General features: G+C 46.7%; 1 protein-coding gene across 2 annotated transcripts in view; it reads left to right on the plus strand.

The window, feature by feature from the left end:
- The first annotated feature begins 17,357 nt into the window (after positions 1-17,357).
- ABL2 (ABL proto-oncogene 2, non-receptor tyrosine kinase) overlaps positions 17,358-27,391 on the plus strand; it is a 57,690-nt gene continuing 47,656 nt past the window's right edge. For both annotated transcript variants that reach the window (XM_063134161.1, XM_063134170.1), the window contains exon 1: positions 17,358-17,611. In XM_063134161.1, the coding sequence (XP_062990231.1) occupies positions 17,359-17,611 (253 nt within the window). In that variant the 5' untranslated portion in view covers position 17,358. The remainder of the gene's footprint in view (positions 17,612-27,391) is intronic.

Below are 27,391 nucleotides of genomic sequence, written 5' to 3' on the forward strand. Positions count from 1 at the left end.
GACAGGTACCGGTCTGTAGCCTGTTAGGAACCGGTCCGTGCAGGTGAGCTGCTTTCACCCTCCCACCCCACCCCAGTGTACCTGGGCACGGGGCACCATCTTGCCTGCCCAGCCGAAGCGAAGCCAGGACGCTGGGTTGGGGTGGGGCGGCTTCGGAATGGTGCGCCCGGCCGGAAGCCGCTCTGGGAGAGTGACTTTCGGGCCGCCGTTCCAGAGCTGCCCGCCCCAGCATCCTGGCTTTGCTTCGGCTGGGCACCTACCCTGACGAAGTGAAGCCAGGATGCTGGAGGGGGGGCAGGGGAGCTTCCCAAAACCATCCCCTCAAACCCCCCCCCCCGGCCTGTGGAAAAATTGTCTTCCACGAAACCAGTCCCTGGTGCCAAAAAGGTTGGGGACCGCTGATCTATAGAACTGTGTAACTTTAAGAACTGACGTCTGAGCTTCCTTTTTTGCCTCTACCCTCCCTATTCCTTTTTCTTTTTGTGTCATGTATTTTAGATTGTATGTCCGTGGGCAGGAACTGTTATGTGTGTGTGGTTTTAATTATTGATCTGTAAGTCCCTGGGAGCATTTTTGCCTGAAGAGTAGGGTGAAAACATTTTAAATATCAGCCCCCACAAGCCTGGAATAAATACTAGGAGCTTTACATCTGTGATGCAGAGCTGGAGATCTTCCAGATAAAGATTTGGCAATGGCTCCCCTTATCCTGGCTCCTCCCTTGTGACCATAAACTTCCAGTGTTATCATTCAGCACAGGAAGGGCTTACACTGCAATCCCTCGTGCTACTCATGGTAATGTTGGAAGGGGTCTTCAGTTAATAAATCATCTACTGTCCGGTGGTCTCACTGGAAACAGTACAATCTGCGTCAATCAGGAATAGTAGCAAATCTGCTGGCTGCAACTTGACCTTCCTGTGGCCACGCAAATGACAGGATGCAGCTTGTTGAAACATCTACATACGTCTGCCTTACGATGCATTCCCCCATGCAGTCTTGGGCTAAACTAGTTTCTCCTCTTTAGCTGATAGTGATAGAAGAAAGATTTTTGCTTACATCGCATTTTCTGAAAATGAGTGGAATCAAATGACCGCTAAACGGGGAAGCAAAGGATCAATCAATCAATCACTTTATTTACGGTCCGAGACCAGCACAACATTAATCCAGCAACAGCAACCATACAAAGTAGTACAGATCCTTAGTTCCCATCTCCCAGAGATTTAACAGTCCTCCGAGGTTAATAGGTTATGACGTGTCCTCATAGCCAAGTGGCAGAATTTAGCAACCTTATAGGTAACTGAGGGGTTTCTATCGGCAAGGAGGAACTTGGTATAAAATTCTTCAGTGTTACCTGGAAAGTCCTGTGGTAGAGGATGGATTAAGCCTGACCGGGCCTCTGTGTAGAACGAGCAGTGTAAAAGCACATGAGAGGATGTCTCTATCTCACCTGAATCACATGGGCATAACCCTTGGGGGCCTGGAATTCCTTGATATCTGCCTTCTGTGAACTTGGAAGGGAGAGCATTATAGCAAGCCCTAGTAAACGCCCACCTGTATTTATAATATGTAAGGGAGCTCAGATAGGCCGCAGGGCCACCGCCCTGTATATCTTGAGAATGGTAAATATATAGGATTTGGCTTAGATCGTTCTGCAGTTCAATATCCCAAATACGCTGCTTAACAAGGTCTTTGGCTTTTTCTAAACCTATGGCTAGTAGATGTTCTGTAGTGAGCCCATATGTGCATAATTTCTCTTTGATAATGTTCCACCATTTCATCTGATAATTGTCTTGTAAAATTAGGGAAGCAGCCCTGCTGGGGTCAGCTTAAGTCTAAGCCAGGTAAATATAGTAATTTGCCACACATTAGCTTCAATTCTAATTAATCCACTCTCCATTCGTAATGTCGCATTGGAGACACTTCTTGGTGTGGAAGCAAAGGATATTTCCTGGCAGTTGCTTCAAAAAATAATTATTGCCATGTCAAGAGGGCATTCTGTATTGTGACGAGCCAGTGCCTGATCATAAAAGAAAAATGCTTATCCTAAAAGAAAAAAGCAAATAGATGGAACAACTATTAGATGGATTCACAGTTGGCTACAGAATCGGACTCAAAGAGTACTTATCAATGGAACCTTCTCAAACTGGGGAGAGGCAACGAGTGGGGTACCGCAGGGCTCAGTCCTGGGCCCAGTGCTTTTCAACATTTTTATTAATGACTTGGATGAGGAGGTGCAGGGAACGCTGATCAAATTAGCAGATGACACAAAATTGGGTGGGATAGCTAATACCCTGGAAGACAGAAACAAACTTCAAAGTGATCTTGAAAGGCTGGAGTGCTGGGCTGAAAACAACAGAATGAAATTTAATAGGGATAAATGCCAAGTTCTACATTTAGGAAATGGAAACCAAATGCACAGTTACAAGATGGGGGATACTTGGCTCAGCAATACTACAAACGAGAAGGATCTTGGAATTGTTGTAGATCGCAAGCTGAATATGAGCCAACAGTGCAATATGGCTGCAAGAAAGGCAAATGCTATTTTGGGCTGCATTAATAGAAGTATAGCTTCCAAATCACGTGAGGTACTGGTTCCTCTCTATTCAGCCCTGGTTAGGCCTCATCTAGAGTATTGCGTCCAGTTCTGGGCTCCACAATTCAAGAAGGATGCAGACAAGCTGGAGCGTGTTCAGAGGAGGGTAACTAGGATGATCAGGGGTCTGGAAACAAAGCCCTATGAAGAGAGACTGAAAGAACTGGGCATGTTTAGCCTGGAGAAGAGGAGATTGAGGGGAGACATGAGAGCACTGTTCAAATACTTGAAAGGTTGTCACACAGAGGAGGGCCAGGATCTCTTCTCTGATTCTATTATTCTAGTGTCAAAATAGGCTACTTATTAGTTGCCTTTTCCTGAGAACAGTTAAATATTCTGCTTATTTTATTTTCTGAGCATTCAGGATACTTTAGTCTGCAGTCTTGGAATTAACCTGGAAGTAAGCTGAACTCAAGACCTATTGAGCAGAAGTATATAGGATTGCTCTGTTAATGTTAGCGCAATTTTGGGTTCAGATTTTTCTGTAGCCATGAAGCCTATAAATTATTTTTAACTTCCTTGGATATCTCATAATTATATTTTCTAGATCTTTGCCCAGACCCCTGCAAATACTATAATTGTACAGTTCATGTCTAAGCTTTTACAATTATGCATTACCAATACATTTTTAACTGGGGGCCACACTTTGAACTCAGCAAGGACTAAACATCTAGCAACGTTTTTGCCATCAGTCACTTCGCTCCGCTTTGGGTTGTAGCCCCTCTTCGGGGTGCATGACTTTGCCAGAGGTTGTTGAGAATTGGGAGGAAGAGGAGGGCTATTGCCCTCCTGTCATGCTTGTGCACTTTCCAGAGGCCTCTGCTTGGGCTAGATCAGTGCTTCCCAAATTTTTCAGGTAACCACCCCCTTGATTCCACAAACTCATGCCCAGTGCCCCTACCCTACACTATAAAAATCATTATTCAGAATAGCGGTCATCAACAACCCACTAAGGAAGATAATAACAATAAAATTCAAAACAGTAACAATTAAATATTTATTCAAAATCCAATTACATTTTTTTAGTTTATTCAATTAAACATAATTGATGAACTTGATCCAGTGATATCATCTTTTCAAAGTCTGATAGTCATTTAGTGAGAATATTAGACATCACATTTAGTAACTAGGGTAGAGTACCTCACTCTTCTGTAAATTCTTAATGTGATGGATGGGCTTGATGAAGGGATACCAGTTTCCCAATGTCTGGGAAATTTCCTTCTGTAATCAAAACGCCTGGTACGGAAAAGACCACCTCGAGCGCCCCCCTGCCGCCCCCTTGCCCCTATGCAATCCCACCGCCCCCAAGGTAGTGGTACTGCCCACTTTGGGAACCACTGGGCTAGATGAACCATTGGTCTGATCCATTGATACTTATAAGCTCCCGTCATCACATAACATCCATATTTTGGTGTAGAAGTGAGCCGCTGAAGTGACTAAAAGGAAAAGCAATAGAGCCCCATCAGATCACTCAACGGAAAGAAAACCACTTGCCAGTATCTGAAGCTGGAAGTACAAAGGGCCCTGCTGCCATCATGCCTTCAAATGTAGAGTTGCCCGTATTTATTTATTCCGTTTCTAGCCCACTTTCTACCAAGAAAATGATGCTCAAGCACCATGATGGTCGGGCTGCTAAATCCTCTTATCTTTTCCACCTCTTCAGCCCCTCTCTGATGTTTTTTACCCAGCCAGGCTCATTTTCCGGTTTGGAGCCCACCTTGGGCAGTAGAGGAAAATGACTGAGGCAGGACAGACTGGGAGTAAGTACAACAGATGGGGAAGGGGAAGAGTTCAGTGTACATTCACCTGCATGACCCTTTGATAGTTTAAATTACATCCCTTGTTTGTTCCTTGCTTTATATCAGGGCCGGTGCCAGACTATTTTGCGCCTTAGGCAAAGTGAGCTACTTTCAACCCCTGCCCCCAAAAATGCCAACTTTGATTTTTAAGAACAGATGTTTCCTGGAAAAAATAAGAAGCACAAAACTTGAAACTGCTAAATTTATTTTAAAGTACAAGAAATATGTCATGCCAATTATAGCAAACAAATTGGAAAGGAATGTCTATGGGTCTAAAATGCATTATTTAATAGGAATGTCACCTCCAAATCATCCCCCCCCACTCACACACACGCGCACACACACACTCAGCATCACTCACTCCTAACAAACACACGCATGAACACATGCATTCACTCAAAGACCCCATGCACCCCATTCACCCATACGTTCTCTCTCTCTCTCTCTCTCTCCCCCTTTTCCAGGCGTGTTCCAGAAGTCCAAATGTGAAGCTTCACCCCCACCCCCACCCCAGCATTCCTGGCTTCGCTTCGGCTGGGCGGGCGCAGGGCCCCATCTCGCCCGCCCAGGCCCAGCTGAAACCTTGGGCCGGGCCGGCTCACAGCCAACGCAAGTGAGTACTGCGCGGCGCCCCTCTTAGCTTGGCGCTCTAGGTGGCCGCCTGAGTGGCCTCTATGGTAGCACCGGCGCTGCTTTATATGTTATTAAAATGTATATTCCTAATCTCAGAGACCTATAAAATAGCACTGGGCCAATTAGTTGTCAAATTTATAATAGAAATATAAGTACAATTGTACTGATTGGTTTACATATGTACACAATCCACCAGAATTTCTAAACAACTTACAAATACAGTTATTTTGGAATTCTGGTGGATTGTGTACATATGTAAACCAATTGGCACAATTCTACTTGTGAGTATGCCTATAAACTTTGCAACTAATTGGCCTTACACTTTGTTGTTTATTCGTTCAGTCGCTTCCGACTCTTCTTGACTTCATGGACCAGCCCACGCCAGAGCTTTCTGTCGGCTGTCGCCACCCCCAGCTCCCCCAAGGTCAAGTCTCCAGAATATCATCCCTCCATCTTGCCCTCGGTCGGCCCCTCTTCCTTTTGCCTTCCACTTTTCCTAGCATCAGCCTCTTCTCCAGGGTATCCTGTCTTCTCATTATGTGGCCAAAGTAGTGTTTATATTGGTATCGTTATTGGGAACCTTGCCCTTTTTGTTTTGTTTAGTTATTAAAATGTATGCATCACCTTTTATTGCAAAAGACAGTCTTAAAGCCAGTTACACACATAAATACAGACATCCATAATAATTATAAAATAAATCCTCCCAAATCAATAGAAACCATTATCAGCACTATGATACAAATAAACATCATAAAAAGAATGCAATGTGTAAAGTTTATGCATAATACACAAAAGCTTAACACACACCCACACTGCTCGCAACTTAGAATGAACAACCAGCCCACAACGATTGGGGCATAACTTATGTCCAAATGCCTGGGGAAATACATATGTTTTTGCTTGGCGCTGAAAAGATTAGTGTTGATGTGAGATACACTTCTTGTGGGGAGTGTTCCATTAAAACAGAGCTATCATAGAAAAGGACTGTTCCTGAACTGCCTGTTACCCTTTTGAACTCTGGAGGGGGCACTCAGAAGAGAGTCTCTGTAACTAACCTCTGGGACTGGGTAGGTTTATTTTATTTATTACATTTTTATACTGCCCAATAGTTGAGGCTTTCTAGACAGTTCATACAAGGAGTGGCAATCCTTGAGGTCTTGAGCCATGTAGGGCTTAATGGGTTAAAATTGGCAACAAATGATTATTTATTTATTACATTTATATCCTGGCTTTTTTCCTCCAAGGAACCCAAGGCGGCATACATAATCCTCCTCCTCCTCTCCATGTTAGACTCACAACAACAACCCTGTGAGGTAGGTTGGGGCTGAGAGTATGTGACTGGCCCAAAGTCAGTCAGCCAGTGGGTTTCCATGGCCAAGTGGGGACTAGAACCCGGATCTCCCAACTCCCAGTCCAACACCTTAACCACTACACCACACTGATTGAGGCACACAACTGCATTTGATGTTATGGTTGTTCAAGCACCAAAAGTAGTTTGGTGCTCAGAATGAGCTGTGGAGATCCATAATAAAGGAGAGGGATCTCAGAACTGCAAAGAGCTCTTATTTCTTGGGCCATGTGGGGAGAAAAAAGAGGATGTTCCTAAAATTTGATGTTTGGCGGGGGGGTTAGGATCAAGGGCTATGCTGTATGGGAAGCCCCTGTGAGTTCATAGAATCATAGAATAGTAGAGTTGGAAGGGGCCTATAAGGCCATCGAGTCCAACCACCTGCTCAATGAAGGAATCCATCCTAAAGCATCCCTGACAGATGGTTGTCCAGCTGCCTCTTGAAGGCCTCTAGTGTGGGAGAGCCCACAACCTCCCTAGGTAACTGGTTCCATTGTCGTATTGCTCTAACAGTCAGGAAGTTTTTCCTGATGTCCAGCCAGATTCTGGCTTCCTGTAACTTCAGCCCATTATTCCATGTCCTGCACTCTGGGAGGATCGAGAAGAGATCCTGGTCCTCTTCTGTGTGACAACCTTTTAAGTATTTGAAGAGTGCTATCATGTCTCCCCTCAACCTTCTCTTCTCCAGGCTAAACATGCCCAGTTTTCATTCCGTTGAAAACAATAGAATGAAATTTAATAGACATAAATGTCAAGTTCTACACCTAGGAAAAGGAAACCAAATGCACAGTGAGAAGATGGAGGATACTTGGCTCAGCAATACTACAAACGAGAAGGATCTTGGAATTGTTGTAGATCACAAGCTAAGTATGAGCCAACAGTGTGATGTGGCTGCAAAAAAAGCAAATGCTATTTTGGGCTGCATTAATAGAAGTATAGCTTCAAAATCACGTGAGGTACTGGTTCCTCTCTATTTGGCCCTGGTTAGACCTCATCTTGAGTACTGTGTCCAGTTCTGGGCACCACACTTCAAGAAGGATGCAGACAAGCTGGAGCGTGTTCAGAGGAGGGCAACCAGGATGATCAGGGATCTGGAAACAAAGCCCTATGAAGAGAAACTGAAAGAACTGTGCATGTTTAACCTGAAGAAGAGAAGATTGAGGGGAGACATGATAGCACTGTTCAAATACTTGAAAGGTTGTCACACAGAGGAGGGCCAGGATCTCTTCTCAATCCTCCCAGAGTGCAGAACATGGAATAATGGACTCAAGTTACAGGAAACCAGATTCCGGCTGGACATCAGGAAAAACGTCCTCACTGTTAGAGCAGTACGACAATGGAACCAGTTGTGGGCTCTCCCACACTAGAGGCCTTCAAGAGGCAGCTGGACAACCATTTGTCAGGGATGCTTTAGGGTGGATTCCTGCACTGAGCGGGGGGTTGGACTCAATGGCCTTATAGGACCCTTCCAACTCTACTATGCTATGATTCTATGCTGAAGTGCAAATGGTATTTCTCAGGAAAACACACCCCTGTTGTGTTTCCTGGTTTACCTGGAAGCAACCTGATCTGACGTTTATTGATTTGGTTTGTATCCTGCCTTTCTACCAAAAAATGGCACCCATAGCCATTTTTTTTGGCCTTAGTTTTTAAAGGAGTTATGGGGATATTAGAGGACCTTGATTGCCCGTGGAAACCCATGCTGATGTTCATATGCTTTCTAAGCGACCAAAGTGTGTGTGTGTGTGTGTGTGTGTGTGTGTGTGTGTGTATTAGGAGCTATAGTTAAGGGAGTGTGTTTTTCTTATATTTGTTCCTAATGTTATTCACTACCTGCCTTTTTGGTAAGCAACTGCTCTGTCCTGTGTATTGTCCTATGATTTTGTTTAATCTACTAGCAAGAATGGAAATTAAATCAATATTAAAATGTCTGTGTCTTGGTTTTAAAAGGACATTGGTTGATAGGTTTAGGGACTCCATATAGTTTGAATAACACACTTGCAAAACCCATGACATTGATAAACTGGGATTTTGTTGCTATTTTTTTTTTTACTAGGAAGCAGTCTCTTCCTGCCACCTTGTTGCTCTTTTACACTTTTTAAAATTAGAATCACTACTCCTTTACTTGTCATCACCCTATGAATAAAAAGCTGTCTTTTCCTTAGAAAGTGGTTTTCAGTTGTTAAACTATAGACTGTTCCACAGCCTCGCTTGTAGGTTTCTCAGATGAGTAAAGCTTTGAATAATACCTGGCAAAGTTTTCCAAGTTCTCTAGTGATTAACAAGTGATTCTTCTTGTATGATGCCACGTTACTCAGTGCAAGTTTAGTAGAAAGGCATCCGGTTAAAAACTTACTTACTTGGGTCCCTTGCTGAGTAACATTTTGCTCCTTCAGTGCTCCATTAGTCTTCAGAAGATCTAGATTTGATTTTTCCTGCTGAGGCAGCTGTGCCATGTTTCCCTCCAAGTATGTTATGCCTGCTTTCTGTACCTTGGATTTGACTCAGTGTAACAGCTCTGTCTGCCTCCCACTGTTTCATAACATGAAGCCACAGTGATACATTTGCCTTGAATTACAGCCTTGAAGAAGTTCCACACCGTTTCCAAGGCAACTTGACAGCCTCTATTATTTTTGAAATATTCTTCTTATTTCCTCCAAAAACCGTGTTGGCTACAACCCTATTCAGCAACCGGGCTATTAAGCCATGGGGGGCAGGAACCCCAGGCCTGGAAGCCAAATCAGCCCTCTGATGGTCCCAATCTGGCATTCCAGGGTTCCCCAGAAGCCCCCCTTCCCAGCCACCACCTCTCCCCCCCCCTTTGTCCCAACCACGATTGTGCGTGATGGTTTCCCAGCTTTCGTGTAGCTTTTCCCTGCTTCCAAAAGGCTGAAATGCCTCCCCTACAGCTTGCTTACTGGCAGTGAGTGCTTTAAGATTAAATAGACTGGTATTTTTAGTCCGCTTGGCTCCTCCTCTCTTGCCTTTGGCCCTGCCCATCACTGGAATGTGGCCCCCAAGAGCTTGTCTGAAATGGAATGTGGCCCTCGGGCTGAAAGAAATTCTGTAGCCCTGCATTCACCTTTCATATAGGGGAAAGTTGCCATCCATGAATGGTCGAACCACACTTTCTCCAAGCATGGAGTCCTGCAGCCTTCCCCAACCTGGCACTCTCCAGACATGTTGAAGTACATTTCCCATCACCTAACTGTGTATGCCATACACTATATAGGATTGCAGACTCAGCTGGTTCCCCCAAGCCTCTGCTGTTGAATATGAGGACTCCAAATCCCACGGTTTCCATGCCTATGGCCCTTTTTCACACACAGAGAGTTAAGCACATAATCTCAAAGTCATTAACATGCACTAGATTAATTTTATATGCTTGCTGAATTATGATAGGTTTATCCAACCTATATTGATGTGCAAATACCTGTGCTGTATTTGATGACAGTTGCCCGAATTTCCCCCCCTAAATATTAGAATCCAAACTGAACCTAGCAAAAGCAGAATGGATAAATAAGGTTTAAGAGCAATGGATGTTTGGGCCTTAGCTAGACCTAAGGATTATCCCAGGCAAATGGAGGGGTCGTCCCTGCCTGCTCCCGGGATCCCCTGTGTGTCATTTCGATGTACAAGGAGGATCCCAGGACAATCTCGGGATATAGGCCTGGGGGATCTACACTAGTCAAGTTAGAACGTGTCATACCGTTTTTAAATGTGCATTTGGTAGTATTTGGCCACATGACGTTCAGTTTGTGATGTTTTATTGTTGCCTGTTCTCCGGTTTTTATTTTGAACTTCTCTGAAATAAGTCGTTCTATTTGGTATGATGTGGCCGATTTCATCGTATTAAATGGGTTTTCTGTAGTTCTTAATTAGCCAATCGCATTCCTGGGGGCATGTTTATGTAATTTCCGTGCCCGAAGTTGGAGCCGTTTTTTTCTTTCAAGCCTCTTTTTGAAGCCACTTTTAGTTTCACTTTTGAGAGGCTGCAGGATCTTTTGTAAGTGGGAGATTCTGGGAGAGAAGAGGAAGTGGGAGGGGAAATTGGCGGGGGTGGGGAGAACAAATGGATTTCTTTTCTTAGTGTGGCCAAAAGGAATGCATTCCCACGGAAAGAGAAAAGTAAGTAAATGTTTTAAAAACTGCTACGTTTTAAATCGTTCAAAAACAAAACGTTCGATGACTGTAAAAACGTTTCATATACTAGTGTAGCTCCACCGTGCCTGGGTCCAGCTCCAGCTGAGAGCCCCCTCCCTCCTGCTACCAACTGTCTCTGCAGAGGCCACCAGTGAGGGAGGAAGCAGCAGCCAGGCACTTCTCCACCGTGCCTGGGTCCAGCTCCAGCTGAGAGCCCCCTCCCTCCTGCTACCAACTGTCTCTGCAGAGGCCACCAGTGAGGGAGGAAGCAGCAGCCAGGCACCTCTCCACCATGCCTGGGTCCAGCTCCAGCTGAGAGCCCCCTCCCTCCTGCTACCGACTGTAACTGCAGAGGCCACCAGAGAGGGAGGAAGCAGCAGCCAGGCACCTCTCCACCATGCCTGGGTCCAGCTCCAGCTGAGAGCCCCCTCCCTCCTGCTACCGACTGTAACTGCAGAGGCCACCAGAGAGGGAGGAAGCAGCAGCCAGGCACCTCTCCACCGTGCCTGGGTCCAGCTCCAGCTGAGAGCCCCCTCCCTCCTGCTGTCACCTGTAACTGCTGAACTTTCCAACTAAGATTGTAGTGCCTGAGTTTGCTTTCCTTTTCCCCCTCCTCCTCCTCCCTCCCAATCCCCTTTCCTTTTGTGTCATGTCTTTTAGATTGTAAGCCTGTGGGCAGGGACTGTCAAGAAATACTTTTGTAAGCCGCCATGAGAGCCTTTTTTGGCTGAATGGCGGCATAAAAATCCTTAAATAAATAAATAAATAAAATGGTCTAGCCATGGCCTTAGTCAATTTCACTGTTTCAATCATGTATTTTAAAATTTGCAGAATATATGACAGTGGGCACTTCTTGTAATATATTTTATTTATTTATTTATTTATTTATTGCATTTCTATACCGCCCAATAGCCGAAGCTCTCTGGGCGGTTTACAAAATTATTCTTATTATGAATAAGAACAACCCAGGGTCCAGTCTAGAATATATTTTGGCTTCTGTGCATTATTTGTAGGCATCACCCTAGTACCTTGTCAAAAGTGTAGTTGTTCTGGAAGACTGTTAAACATGTGGCTTATGAACAGCCAGGAGCAGAAAATTCCAGATAGTGTGCAAGCTGATGTCATTTAATATAATCTACATTAACCTAAGAGTTCTCTACTGTAATTGAATTAAGAGGAGTTGCCCTCATGAGAGTATGCAGTGCATGGGTGCTCCAGATATATGCAGAAGTCTTCCTGGCAGCCTAGTTAAGGGGTGACCTAAACAGACAATTCCAAACCCTTGGTGAAAAAAATTCCTCCACTCCTGAAAAGTCCTTACCTCCAGGGAAAAAAATCACTGGTTGTTAGCAACCAGAAAGGTGAAAGTACCTCTACCTAATTCACTTTTGTATACCTCAAGACTTGCAGTGCATGTAGATTCCCCAAAACCAATCACAGAAGGTGTAACAGTACCTTCAGATCTCTTCTGGTCCTCTTCGTTCTAGGGACCTCCCCCCCCCCTTGGGAAACTGAGCCTTTAAACATTCTTTTCCTGGGCAATTTTTTGTTCAGGTTGTTAAAATTAGTCCATGGATAGACTGTTCCAGACTGGTCCATCCACAACCTCCTCTTCTCCGTGTTTGCTCTTTGCTTTGGGTTAGTTAGGATCTCAAAAGAGGTATTGCTTTACTACCCTTTAATCTATATTTTTGCAACTGAATTCCACACTGTTTGGTGTTCCGGGTATTCCTAAACATGGCTTAGCCTATCAGTCCCCCATCCTTGCCTTTAAAGCCTACAAGGACTATGTTGTAGGCCTACGCCTGTGTCAATTCTATGATGAAAAGTGTTCCCAGGGTAGGATATTGCTCCACTACTGGCCACGAAGAGTACGAGCAGGAAGTTGTGTGGAGCAGGGAATTTTAGCAGCTGCAACTTTTCTGATCTCGACATGACAAACAGAAATTGCTGAAATTCCTTCTCTTGCACAACAGTTAATGGGACATAACCTTTGCCCACCTTTGCATGTGGTCATCCCAAAGCATTTCCCTTAACAATTTCCTCCAACTCCTTACAGAGGAATGTCACAAAATGTGGGGTAGCCAATAATATTTAATCATAAACAGAATAGGGCCCTGGATCATCCATCTATTCTTGTCCCCAGGGCCGGTGCCACACTATTTTGCGCCCTAGGCAAGGTGAGCTACTTTCACCACCACCCCAAAAAAATGCCAACTTTGATTTTTAAGAACATATGTTTCCTGGAAAAAATAAGAAGCACAAAACTTGAAATTGCTAATTTTATTTTAAAGTGCAAGAAATACGTCATGCCAATTATAGCAAACAAATTGGAAAGGAACTTCTATGGGTCTAAAATGCATTATTTAACAGGAATATCACCTCCAAATCATCCCCCCAACTCACACGCGCGCGCACACACTCAGCATCACTCACTCCAAACAAACACACGCATGAACACATGCATTTACTCAAAGACCCCCTGCACCCCATTCACCCATACATTCTCTCTCTCTCTCTCTATCTCTTCCGGGCACGTTCCAGAAGTCCGAATGTGGAGCTGCCCCACCCCCACCCCAGTGTCCCTGGGTTCGCCTTGGCTGGGCGGGCGTGGGGCGCCATCTCGCCCGCCCAGGCCCATCTGCATCCTCGGGCTGGGCTGGCTCACAGCCAACGCACGTGAGTGCTGTGCTGTGCCCGGCGCCCCTCTTAGCTTGGCGCCCTAGGCGGCCGCCTGAGTGGCCTCTATGGTAGCACCGGCCCTGCTTGTCCCTCCTTCAAGTTGCTAATGAGAGGGAATTCATAGAGAAAAGACATCTTAAAAAGAACTCTTATTTATAAATCTTACCCAAGTATCTGGGAGAATATTGAGTTAGGCTACATATCGCTAAATCTAGGGAAGAAATGCCTATAGTCATTATAATAAATGCAGCTTTCCCAGCTAGCTTTAAAGTAATTTACTGATATTAATTACTTTTAAATTTCTTGATTGAGGGAGTAAAACCTTTCCTAGATGATACCACTTCAGTCTATAGATGAAGAAATCACATAACTGAATGCTTCCACGTATGAGGGGGGAACTCCCCCCTTGTATATTAGATGTATGGGGGAAGAGTTGTAGGCTACATTCTCTCTGGCCCTTGCTAGACCTACCTGTTAATCCGGTGGGGAGTTGGGGCGAGGCCGCGCTGCAGCTAGCGCGGGCCGTCGCCCAGTCTACACGTGACACGCGACGGGGTAAGGGAAAGCCCTGTCGCATCAGCCATTTTTAAAAAAACTTAAAGGGGCCATGTGTGCAGGAGCGCACCAACGACAAGGTAGTTTTTTAGTTTTTGTTTTTGAAGGGTTCCCCACTCCCTCCTGCCTCCAATTCCCCCCCACAATGTCCAATGCCCCCCCGCCCACCATGTCCGATCCCCCGCCCCCCCCCCTGCTCACTCGCCCACTCGCCTGCCTGCTCGCCCCCCCCCACTCGCCATGTCAGATGCCCCCTCCACCCCCCGCCATGTCTGATCCCCAGATTGCCCCCCTACCCTCTTGCCATGTCCGATGGCCCCTCTACCCGCCAGCCGCAATCTCCCCACCCTGGCTCCGCTCTCCCCCCCCCCGGCCATCTCCCCCCCCCGCAATCCCCCCCCCCAGGGCTGCAGAAATACCGGGCCACAAACGGATCCGGTTATCCTCGGCCAAGGGAGGGTTTAGCCCGGGTTGACCCTGGGATCCCCTGTGCGTCATCTGGACGCACAGGGGTGAGCCCGGGTATCAGCCCTGCCTAAACCCTTGTCTAGCAAGGGCCTCTGATATGCTAGTTTTTTGCCCGATGGAAAGGGAAGAGTCAGGCAGTGGCAGCTCCAGGTTTCTGAGGGCCCTTGGACAAGACACACTGAATGGACCTCAGTGAGTTGACCTCTCCACCATTGTCACCAGCTGTTATTGCTGCTCCACATACTCTTTCCCATAATTTCTACCACATACTTGCTTGACAAGCAGAGAGCCAATGAGCAAGTAGGAAGTGGCATCTACTGCTCCGCTTCTACATCGCCACTGTTGTCTTGGTCAGAGGGAGAGGCAGGTGAAGAAGCAGACTGCAATAGTGAAAAGGAGGAGCGACTCCAGGGGACCCTTGTCAATGGGCCCCTGCTGGGGTGTGGGCCCTCAGCAGGCGCTCAACCATGCCTACCTTTGATGCTGGCCCCGGGTGAGGGAGACAGGGGCAGGAAAAGAGAACATTAAGAACATAAGAGCCCTGCTGGATCAGGCCAAGGATCCATCTAGTCCAGCATTCTGTTCCCACAGTGCCCAACCAGCTGCCTACGGGATACCCATGAGCAGGATATGAGTGCAACAGCACCCTCCCACACGTTTCCTTAGAACTGGTATTCCTAGGCATGCTGCCTCTGATATTGGAGGCAGCCTCAGGATAGTAGCTATTGATAGCTTTCTCCAGGAATCTGTCTAGGCTCTGCTCCAGCTGGACTGCCCCCACCCCCCACAGGGCCCAACGAAATCAACTGCCCTGTGGTAGGAACACCCTGGCTCTTCCTCAAGTGGAGTTCATTTTAGGAGCAGGTGGTTGTTGATTCTGTTGTGTTTTATAATTATCTTAAGACACTTTGTGGACTGTAGTCTTAAAGTGGAATAGAAATCCTCTTGCATTCTTGCTGGTCATTCCAAAATGAATGGAATGTCGCCATGAAGAACCACGACAGCGGACCTTCTCTGTAGTGGCACTCACCCTCTGGAAAACCCTCCCTTGTGTGGTTCAGGGCAGGAGGACTGAACCTGACTTCCAAGTTTGCCCTTCTCTATCCCTACTTCTGTGTCTCTATATGTCTGTACTGCGATTCCCCACCAGAGTCCCCATTACATAGAGTCCCAACTGAGAAAATGCAGAGCAAAGTAAAGAAGATGACTGTCTACCCACCTGCTCAGTCTCTATCACCTCTTCCCCCTTCTTTTTCTAGGCTCCCTCTGTCAGGGCCGGCGCTACCATAGAGGCCACTCAGGCAGCTGCCTAGAGCGCCAAGGTAAGGGGGGCGCCAAATGCTGCACCTGGAAGCCGCTCTCCCACAGCGGCTTTGAAAGGGCGGCTTCTGGGTGTGCCGTTCCAAAGCCGCCCGCCTGCCCCAGCATCCTGGCTTCGCTTCAGCTGGGTGGGCGCCCAGCCGAAGCAAAGCCAGAACGCTGGGGTAGGGGGGCTGGCGGGGGGCTTCAGAATGGTGCGCCCAGAAGTCGCTCTCCCAGAGTGGCTTTCGTCCGGGCGCACCATTCTGACGGGCCCCCCCCAGCGTCCTGGCTTCGCTTTGGCTGGGCGGGCGAGATGGCACCCCGCGCCCAGGTACGCTGGGGTGGGGGTGGGTGGGTGAAAGCAGCTCACCTGCCTAGGGTGCAAAATAGTTTGGCACTGGCCCTGCCCTCTGTCTCTCCATGCAACCCAGTTCTTGCTCCATCCTCCCTCCCTCTTGAATCTGCCTCATCCTCCTTTTTCTTTCCAGCCTCCACCCCTAATAATTTCCCTTGACCCCTTTCCTTTGCCCCACCCCATAGCCCTCACTCCTCCCATCACCCACCCAGCATTTTGAACCCCCAATCAGGAATGGAATTGTGCACCATTTCATTTTATCATGAAAGTAACGATGCTTGATGAATGGGGGTATTAACTGAAGGGGGGATTGATTAAATTTTGGAGAAGAATCTGGATGGGAATTGGGAATTTGTCACCTGTGAGTAAGCATTTCTCCATACATGCTCATCTGCCTTCCTACATTGACCTTGTTGTGCAATGCAATCTTCAGCAAGCTTACTCAGAAGAATGCCTTGGTGCCTTAAAAGGAAACCCAAATAATGCTATCTTGCATTTTGCCCCACAAAGCTTGAAATACTCCATGTTACACAAACAGAAGACCCTCTTCTCCCTCTTCCCTCCCCATCACCTTTTCCTTGTGTGCCGTGTCTTTTTTAGAATGTAAGCCTGAGGGTAGGGACTGTCTTCTTTATTGATAAATTGTAAGACGCTCCGAGAACCTTTTAGCTGAGGTGCGGGATAAAAAATACTCTAAATAAATAAATAAAGACATTTCCTAAGAATTATTATTCTTAAAAATATCTCCATTAAAATAAAATGATGACCTTTTACCGAAAGGAAGATACATTAAAACCGATTTCCTTTCGAGGGAATCCTTCCTAATGTATCCCTCTGCACTTGATGGATTTTTTTTTTAAAAAAAGTAATTTATTGAATGATATAAATAAACGAATTGAAATGCATTTGGCTTTTCCTCTAAGAAACCCTTACACTTGAGAGAACACATGTTAGTAACTATAAATGTTTTGGGTTTTTCATCCTGGATATGAGAATAATTATTGATTTTATGTGTATAATTTTGGTTTATTCTCCGCCCTTCCCAAGTGTCTTCGCAGAGAGCGGAAGAAGGGGGAAAGGGGGCGGCGCCTTGTGAGGATGGGCGGGCCAGTTCAGTGGCGGGGATTAGGGGCGGAGCTACTAGTTGGGGCGGGGCAGCAATTGGAGGCGGAGGCGGAGCCATTGGCGCCCCTGGAGGACCGGAGGTGGGAAGGGTGGTCGAGAGGGAGTCGTTCTGTCTCCGGCCCTTGAGCTCTGTGGTTAAGATGGCGGCGGCGGAGGTTGAGGGGGCGAGTCCGTGAGGGCCTGCCCGGAGGACGGGGGTGAGGGAGGAGGAGAAGGAGGCGAGGCAGCCCTGTGGGGAGCAGGGCTTAGCCGGGCGCGGCTCAAGAAGCGGCATGTGAGCGAGAGGAGGAGGAGGAGGAGGAGGCGGCCGAGGGCTCTGGCGGGGGCCCAGCGCGGGAGGAGGAGGAGGAGGACGGGGATGGGCCAGCAGGTGGGCCGCGTCGGAGAGCCGGGCGCCGCCGCCGCCGCCGCGCTCCAGCAGCAGCAGCAGCAGCAGCAACCGCCGCAGCAACAGCCGCCGCCGCCTCTTTCCCAGCCGCAGCCCCAACCTAGGGGGCTCCGAGGCAGCAGCAGCAGCAGCAGCAGCGGCGCGACCAGGCCCGCCAGCCGGAGGCGAGAGGCGGCCGCTCCCCGAGGCACCGAGAGCGGCTTCAATATTTTCACCCAGCACGGTATGTGGGAAGCGCGCTGCGGCGAGGAAGGCAGGAGGGAATTGGGTGAGGTGTGGGCGGGAGAGTGGGCAGCCGCAGATGCTGGAAGCAAGTGGGTGTGGCGCGAAAGCGGAGGCTGTGTTGGAGGTGCGGGGGTGGGGTGGGGTGTGTGGGGGGGTGGGGGCTTTCTTCTCATCTCCAGAGAGGCGCCATTGAGGGAGGTTCGGCGTCTGCCCAACCCCCTCCTTCCCTCCCCGTTTAAAAACGTGAAGAATTGTCATTCTGGATCAGACAAAGGTCTGTATAGTCCCCCTTGCTGTTTCCCACCGTGGCCAGTCAGATGCCTCTGGGAAGCGCCCAAAGAGGCATGAAGGCAACTGCCCTCAATCCCTGTTGTCTTCTGCCAGCATCTGACGTTTATAGGTAGACTGGCTTGGGAGGTTCACATTCAATCATCTATCCTTCCTTACAGCCGTCAACAGAACCTTCCCCCCCCCCCCCAGTGTGAGCATCATCCTATGGCTTAATGCACTTGATATAGCGAGCTCTAGTTCATTATGTCTTTGCCCGCAGTAAATATCTTAACCTTTTAAGGCTGCAACCATGTACTTAACTTGGCTGGGAATAAGCCCCATTAAAGTCAGTGGGGTTTATTTCTGAGTGGACATGTACAGGGTTTTGCTGTAACAGCCAGAGGATGCTCTTGCTTGTTCAGCAACACACAACATGGCTACCCTCCTGGAATTTAGACCAGATCTGATAATTCCTCAGGAGCATTAATAACTACCTGGCTTGCTGATTCTACATATTGAGTGACTGTTGTTCTAAGACTGTTTAATTGTGTACTACAGGTGTATGCCAAAGGCAGACATCCCTTTGGAGTGACCTGTTTTGATTGCTGTCATTATGAGGTTGTTTAAAAAGCTTCACCAGATCTACTTCTTTGTTTTTAACTTGAATGTATTCCACAGCAAGGCTTTGCCCTTCTGTTGTGAATCTTGTCCTCCCTGTTAGCCAAATCTGTTTGCACATGTGCAACCCACTTGAAACTTGCTCAGCTTCTTCTCATGATGCCCTGTCAGTTGGTGTCTTTACTTCCTCTTTCACAAGATCCCATTCAAGGTGGCTTCTTTGACTGATAAAGTTGTGCTAATGTTAGTAAGATGCCTGTTGTAAAGTAAGGTGCCTGTTGTAAGTGCAGGAATGGTTACTTCATGTCACACTGCCCAAGATATTCTGTCATTTTAGAGTTCACTTTTTTGTGGTCGTTCATCAGGCCTCCTTTCTGGCATTCTTTCGAGCCATTGCAATGCCAGCTCTGCTGTTTTTAGATTAACAAACTGCTTCACTATGACCTTTACTGGTAGGGTTGAGGGTAGAAGAGAACTGAGAATGTCTTGGGAGAAAGTCGGCATCTCTAGCTGGGAGGCTGTGGTGTGCCTTTAAGAGATGCAGTGCTACTCAAAAACACAGTGTTACAGCAAGGTAAGAAAGCATTGTTGGTTTCTTCTTTCATGATTTCCTGAGACTTTATATAGCATAGTAGCAATACTGTAACATTATGTTCTCTTCTAGGGTCACGTATAAAGGTTCCTTATCACTGTTAGCAGTCAGAACTGTCTGTTTAAAAGTTTCTATCGAAAGCCCAAGTAGGCACCTGTTACCAGTTGTTGGTTGGTTGGTTAGGATATTCTTTGCCTGAAAGGATATTTAGTTAGGTATCACCAGATGATTTCTCAACTTCAATAGAATTTAGTCATTTGAATACTTGTTGTATGCTTCACCATATTTGACAATAACTTCTGAATTCAGGTTGTCTTGGTTGCATTCTGATTTTGTAGATCCTTAAATTGAGATGCATAGCTATGATCCTCCTTCTGGTTCAACTTGTAGATGGATAGCAAGCACCTGATCAAGGGGTGCTGATTGTGTTTATGTTTAGAGTGATGCTACTGCTGTAGGTACAGAAGATTTCCTCATTTAAAATGGTGGTTTTCAAACATTCTGACTTTTTTAAAAAAGCATTCCAAGTAAACTTGACTACTATGGAACCCCTGAACATTTCACAGGATTCTGGGCATGTTATAGGGAACCCAAGCCAGAACTGTTCAGCTCGGCAATCATACTTTCCTTGCATTAAATTAGTAGAGCACACCAAAGCGTTCCTTGTGAGTGCACATTGCAAGGGAAGAAAAGCATTGTTGTGAAAGTCTTTTAAGGAAGCGTGCCCATGTTTACTGATTATTCTCATTGAGAAACATGTTTGAGCAACTCCAATATTCTCTGGAGATTGAAACTAATAGGAGAAAGGGAAGTAGCTGTTACAGGATTTGCCAAACAATCCTGTGCTACAGCTGATCTGGGTAGGGGCGAAGATATGACAGCTACCATATCCTATACCTGTTCAGAATAAGAGGTAGGAGAAAATATACCACTTGGGAAATCTCAAAAGAACATAAAAAGATACCCCACCCCGTATCTATGGAAATATTGCCAAAGCCACTAATTTGGGACTGTGCTGATGCCTACATAAGGGGGAAGCTAATTAACACAGCAATGTGGACATGTCTCCAGAATACTCCCCGGCATCACAACACACACAATGACATCACAGCAGCTGCACAGCAGTGAACCCCAAATAGTACAGACAGCAATGACCCTGTTACTGTCAGTCCCCAGCCCCCCACCCAAATACACAAGGAAGAATAGGTCTTACAACACTGCACCCTTATAGCTCTCTCAGCAGGAGGCCTACAGGGCCTACCACAATCCTGGGGCATGGATTTGCAACCCACCCAAGGAGGGAAGACTTTTTGCCAAGCAGCCAAAAGGAGGGACTTGACAAACAAGGGGAGCCACAGCTACACACACACACACATATACACACAGCTTCCTTCTCCAGGGACTCACTGCATAGGGTATGAGAATGGGATCCTTTGGGATGTTTTGGGGTTATTTGAAGGTTATTGCCCTTTCCAACAAGTGATACCGCCTGACTTCGGATGACATGACAAACTGTGCCCAGGTGGGTATACAAATGGCTCCTGGTAAATGCGGTCGCTAAAGCAAGGCATCGTGGCTTGATTAAGCTATGGTGATCGTGCAAACCAGGTCAGAGTACTCCTGGGACTCAAACTTGCACTGCAACAGAGTTGCAGATAGCTGACAGGAATTAGGCACATGCTGGGACATTTGTCTTCCCCTCCCCCACCTGGATGAGGGCTAACAAACTGAGACTCAATCCAGACAAGACGGAGGTACTGTTAGCGGGTGGTTCATTTGTCCGGCGAGGTGATGTTTGCCCTGTCCTGGACGGGGTTGCACTCTCCCTAAAGGATCGGGTCTGTAGTTTGGGGGTGCTCTTCGATCCAGAACTGTCACTTGAGGCACAGGTGAACTCAGTGGCAAAGAGCACCTTTTATCAGCTTAGGCTGATATACCAACTGCGCCCTTATCTGGACAGTGATAGCCTACAGTTATCCATGCTCTGATAACCTCTCGTTTGGATTACTGCAATGCGTTATACGTGGGGCTGCCTTTGAAAACGGTCCGGAAGCTTCATCTGGTACAAAACAGGGCAGCCTGTTTACTAACAGGGACTGGCTGGCGAGATCACATTACGCCAGTCCTTTTACAACTTCATTGGCTGCCAGTCCAGGTCCGGGCCCGATTCAAAGTGCTGGTATTGACATTTAAAGCTCTAAACGGTTTGGGGCCAGGTTATTTGAAGGAACGCCTCCTCCCATATGTACCTACCCGGACCTTAAGATCATCTACAGGGGCCCTTCTCCGTGAGCCCCTGCCAAAGGAAGTGAGGCAAGTGGCTACTAGGAGAAGGGCTTTCTCCGCTGTGGCACCCCGGTTGTGGAATGAGCTCCCCAGAGAGGTCCGCCTGGCGCCTACACTGTACTCCTTTCGTCGCCAGCTGAAGACCTTTTTATTCACTCAGTATTTTAACACTTAATTTTAACTTAAATTTAAATTATACTGTTTTAACTCTGTATTTTAACCTTATATCAATTTTGCTGCGTGGTTTTATCCTGGTTGTGCTTTCTATATTGTATTTTGTATTTGTGTTTTTAACTTGTTGGTTGTTCTATGATGGTTTTAATTTTTGTGAACCGCCCAGAGAGCTTCGGCTATTGGGCGGTATAAAAATGTAATAAATAAATAAATAAATAAAAATAGTCAGGAGGAAGATTGCATGGGCCAGTAGCCTGCCTTCTGCTTGAGCCAACTACCTGTTCTGGCTCTTCCACATGACCAATACCCCCCCTCTACTATTTTGGCTGACCAGCCCTGCCAGGTAACATCTCAGAAAGCTGCATTGCCCCTCGCCACCAACCAACTGCTTCATACACCATGACAGCAGCGCTCATCCCACTTGTATGTCCTGAGAGGACTGACCTTACAGTTCAGGTTCCTGATTGAGTAGAGAGAGGAGTGGGCATTGGCCCTGAGCCTATCAAGCTCCCTGCTTGCTCCTTCTCAGAGCTTCGTCCTGAGGCTGGCTGGAACCAAATCATGGTAAGGGGGTAGTAAAGGGATCCCTATCTATCATTCCATTGCAGCAAAGAAACTATATCATAAACTTTACTGCACAGCATCCAGAATACAGTAGATACTAATAGGAAAAGACACTTGTGGGGCTGCTAGTTACTCCTGCTTGGTACTTTCTTGGTCAGTGGCTTGACCCACAATAGGTTAGCAAGTACAGTGTTCCTTTTGATTGAATGATCCTCAAAGTGGCTTACAATAGATTGTAAATATATACACACACGGCCTAGCAGCCCTTAGCCCCCTGGGTGATGGATAATGCAAGAGTGTGCTTCCCTTCTGCTTTGCAGTCCCAGGACAACTGGGAGTTGGAGCTAGATGTTGTTTCTGGCAGGAGGGGATAAGCAAGCTCTTTTCAGCTGTTCCTTCTCTGCACCTTGCTATTTGGGCCTGGCATCATTAAAAATGGCATCATTAAGATGGTGTGTTCAGTTAATTTTGGAGGTTGTAAATAGTTGCTCTTTAGTGGAATCTGCACATTATAATTGGAATTGCTCTTATCTCACTGAATGACAAGAGGCTAAGAATTTTTGCATTACTAATCGTATCTGAAGTGATTTACTTACATTCTATACCTGAACACATAGCGCACTTAAAGTCCGGCATTAATTTTAACTCTTGTTTTATTACAGTTTATAAGTAGTAATTATATTGGGAAGATAGAATATGAACATAATATCTATAGTAAGCCTGGGAAAAGAACTTGTTTTAACATAAGGCCCTATCAGACTGAGAGGGTTGGCACCATTTGTAATTTAGCAAATGTGTCTAGTTTCTGCATTTCATCATGGCGAGGACATGAGTTTAGGGCACCTGAGTCAGTTTCTGAAACCTCTTTAAATATAATTGCAATAAACTCCTTTTCTACTATTCTGCCAGGCCCTAGAACAGAAGTATCCATTAGAAAATTCTGATATGCCAATCTGGATGTAGGAATTGTTAATAGAGCCACAACTGCTGTACTCTATTATTGTTACATATGTTTTAACTTTAAAATGAAATGCAAATATTATAAATATTTTATATGAATGCAGGTTGGAACCTTCCCTACATGGATATCTTTCCCTTGGGTCCCTACCAGTCAATACTCTCCCACAGATATTCTTCTGCAGGCCCCAACCCCAAAGCTATCATTTATTTTATTTATTTATTTATTTATTACACTTATATACCGCTCCCATAGCCAGGGCTCTCTGGACGGTTTACAGAAATTCTAAAATTGAGGTAAAAACAAGTATACAAAATTTAAAACTCTAAAACACAGTACATACACACATAAAGCATTAAAAACTGATTAAAAACTAAATATGTGGGTAATTAGGATGTGCCGCCATATGCCTGGGCAAAGAGGAAAGTCTTAACCTGGCGCCGGAAAGACAGTAGCGTTGGCGCCAGGCAAGCCTCATCAGGGAGATCATTCCACAGTCTGGGGGCCACCACCGAAAAGGCCCTATCCCTCGTTGCCACACTCCGAGCCTCTCTCGGAGTAGGCACCCGGAGGAGGACCTTAGATGTTGAACGTAGTGACCGGGTATATTCACGTCGGGAGAGGCGTTCTGTCAGGTATTGTGGTCCCAAGCCGTGTAAGGCTTTATAGGTCCAAACCAGCACCTTGAATTGGGCTCGGAAACATACAGGCAGCCAGTGCAAGCGGACCAGAGCAGGTGTTATATGGTCAAACCTTCTGGTTCCCGAAATCAATCTGGCCGCTGCATTTTGCACGAGCTGCAGCTTCCGAACTGTCTTCAAAGGCAGCCCTACGTAGAGCGCATTGCAGTAATCTAACTTGGAGGTTACCAGAGCATGGACAACTGAAGCCAGGTTATCCCTGTCCAGATAGGGGCGTAGCTGGGCCACCAACCGGAGTTTGTAGAAGGCACTCCGTGCCACTGAGGTCACCTGAGCCTCAAGTGACAATGATGGGTCTAAAAGAACCCCCAAGCTACGAACCTGCTCCTTCAGGGTGAGTGCAATCCCATCCAGAACTGGTAGAACACCCCTTATCCTGTCAGCGGAATCACCTACTAACAGCATCTCAGTCTTGTCTGGATTGAGTCTCAGTTTATTAGCCCTCACATAGACATTAGAATGATAGATTGGTGCGAGTACAAGAAATTCTTGTACATTTAGTTAAGTAGCCGGTGGTCATGGGTTGAGTAACAATCAGTGTGCAGGGTGGTGTGCCTGGGATTTAAACCATGTCTGGTGTTGCATTTGTATATGAGTCAGGAAAAGATTGCTGTCCTTGAAACTTCAACTGAGGTTGGGGATCCACTTTGCATAAAGACAGCCCTGGTGTGCCATGAAGGGGATATGATACTGTCTTAATTGTCAAAAGCTAATTTGTGGCGTTCATAACAATAGCTTTTGACTCCCTATGTCCGACATCTATAATTTGCAGAGTAGAGGATGTTATGTAGTGGAGGCCTTTAAAAGTTTATAAGGTAACTTTATTACAACCTTGAATTTGTTAACTAATTCCACATCATATCAGCAGATGCTTAAAGGAGCCATGCTTGGATACAGTTCTCTGTTGAGTATATATGCAATGACCTTTGTTTGTGTCGGTAGAATGTATGAAATGGGCCCAAACAGTGCTGCTGTCTGATCCTAGAATGGTGAAGTGCATGAATTGCTACTCTGCTGTTCTATCTGCACTGTATGCAGGGGAGGGGAAGGACTCATTGTCTAGGACTCATGGCTTCCTTCTATACTTCTCAGAAAGGGTGGATTGAGCATGTTTATCAGCTCTGTAACACTGGAGTTCCAGTTTCTCCCCTTTTTGTCATATCCATGTGCTTATATCCCCTTGCTTGGCAGTACTATAAGGTCCTAGAATACTTTACAAGCAGGAATGAGAAATGCTTCTCATTTCCCATGGTTATTTGTCAAGTGCAGGGCTTCACAAATGTGCTCATAATGTTGAGCAGATAATTTCCTCTGCTGAGTGTAGCAGCCCCATCCCTGGTCCCCATACATGTACTGAGCTGTGCTTCCTTGCTTCCCAGGGATGAGCATATAAGCCATTGCCATGGCCTTCTCTTTCCAGCAATGTTTGGTTCTAGCCAGCGCTCAGTATGTGAGTTGCTGCTGCTCAGCCAACACAGCCCTCTCCATTTTAGCCTTCCTGATAGAAAAAGGGATTGTTGCAGGGTGGCCGGTGATAGCTATTGCAGTGAGCAAACGGCTTGTACTAGAAAGGGATGAGGTGATGGTTGATGTGATCAACCCAACTAGGGTGGGAAGAGATGAGGAAAAGGCAGCAGTGGGATCCCCTGCTCATGTCCAAGGTCAGTACAAGAGCAGGGGATTTCCCATATGCTGTGATCAGGAGTGTAGCGTGACACTGACATTCCCTTACTCTTTCCTTGAGTTCCTGTGGAGAGGGGAAAAGATTGTCTCTGATGTGAGCATTGTGCTACTCCGAATATAAGTGTGATATCAGGGACATGGCTTTGGTGTAGGGTCATGCCAAATTTTGGCTGGTTATTATGCCATCCAAAATTTCTGGACCCCTGCAAAACATTGAACTATGTATTCAGTTTTCTGTCTGAATGGTTAATAGGGAAAATGAGGAGTCATCGGACCTTTTGATTCCCTTGTTCTCCCTCTGACGCTGCTGGTCACTGGGTTTAGAAAGGAGAAACTCCATTCATGCCATCCACTGAGCGTCTTGACACTATGGGTCTGTTCGGATAACATGTTAGCCAGATCAATTTATTGAAGGCAACCAAATACAGGTTTTAGCCAATTACATACACAAAAGTTATACACAGATTATAAAAGCATGTCATATACAAAAGAATAGATAAAATGTTATAAAATGTTAAAACGTACATGCACATACTCTGGATAACATGTTAGTCAACAGTGGACTATGTAAGCAACCGTTGCTTAAATAGTCTCCTGTTGACTAATGTGTCGTCTGTCAGGTGGAAACCAAGCCACGTTTAGTTATTTTCCAGAAATAACCAATGGAGATAACCAACTGTTTGCAGAGTCGTATAAGCACAACTGTTGCTTATCATGTCATGTGGTGGGCTCCATGGATTATTTCCCTTGTTTACAGAGTTATGAGGCAAAAGTGGAAGAAACCCCTACTGTTCTTGTCCAGTGCACGTATATCGGCATGGGAAATAATCCCATCATGGGAAGCGCTTAGACAGCCGCTGATCGTGCCATCCCTTTGTAGGGTGGAGTGATTGGGGGCTCCCCACGTGCTTCCCAGGTTGGGGACATGCTGTCCTAGCATGGGGCACCGCCGATTGCGGGGCCCCACGTGTTCCCAGGAAAGTCTCTTGCCTCCACCTCCACGATCCATCTGGAGATCGGCTTGAGGCGATGGAAGGAGCGCCTTCCATCCCCTCAAGCCAATCCCCATATGGATCACAAGGCGGGGGGCGAAACATGTCTCTCGTGGCTGAAGGTGTAATGTCAAGCAGTGGGAAAAATCTACCCGCTGATATTGGGGAGTGGGGGCGCAACTATCTGTCGTGCACCTGTCACGAGTAGGACAGATTCTTGCACATCCCATCTCCATTTGCCAGAATAGAAGGAGAATTGGACGCGCAAACACCTCTCCTGCTGCTTTGCAGCAGCAGGAGACATGCTTCCATATCCAGTTCCCCTTCTATTCTGGTGAATGGGGACAGGAAGCACAAGGATCTGTCCTGCTTGTGACAGGCGCAGGACAGATGGTTGTGCTGGTGGGGTGCCCCTCCTTCCCTATCAGGACCATGGCAACAGGTTAGGGGGCAGCATTGCTATAGCCGTCTGCATCCCTGTTGCTATGGCCCCAAGGGGGAAGGAGGCTTTGGTGTTAAGCCATGTGATACTGGGAGGACATCGCTCAGCACTGATGCATCCTTCACCGGTGGCTGGATCCCATGCCCTGACATGCGAGGAGACTGTTCTGCAGTCTCTTGCTTCTTTGGCAGGGGCAGTGTGTGTTTCTCCACTCGCCACAGGGGTAAGAGGCTACGGAATGGTGTCCTTGCATGTCAGGGCATGGGATACAACCGCCAGCAAAGGACCGGACAGAGATGAGTGACGTCCCCATCACCTGTCCCCATGTGGCCACTGCAGCGAGAACCAATGGATGTTGCGCCTCCAATGACAGGAGGTGATGTGCCTGCTGGAGCGATGGTGCATTGATTCCACCTCCTGTCAGGAGGTGTGATGTCTCTGCTGCCGCTTCTTTCTTTGGTGACAGCCACAGCAAAAGATGCACTGTGGCTGTCACCA

The sequence above is a fragment of the Elgaria multicarinata genome, chromosome 1, assembly GCF_023053635.1.
Source record: "Elgaria multicarinata webbii isolate HBS135686 ecotype San Diego chromosome 1, rElgMul1.1.pri, whole genome shotgun sequence".
Lineage (NCBI taxonomy): Eukaryota > Metazoa > Chordata > Lepidosauria > Squamata > Anguidae > Elgaria > Elgaria multicarinata.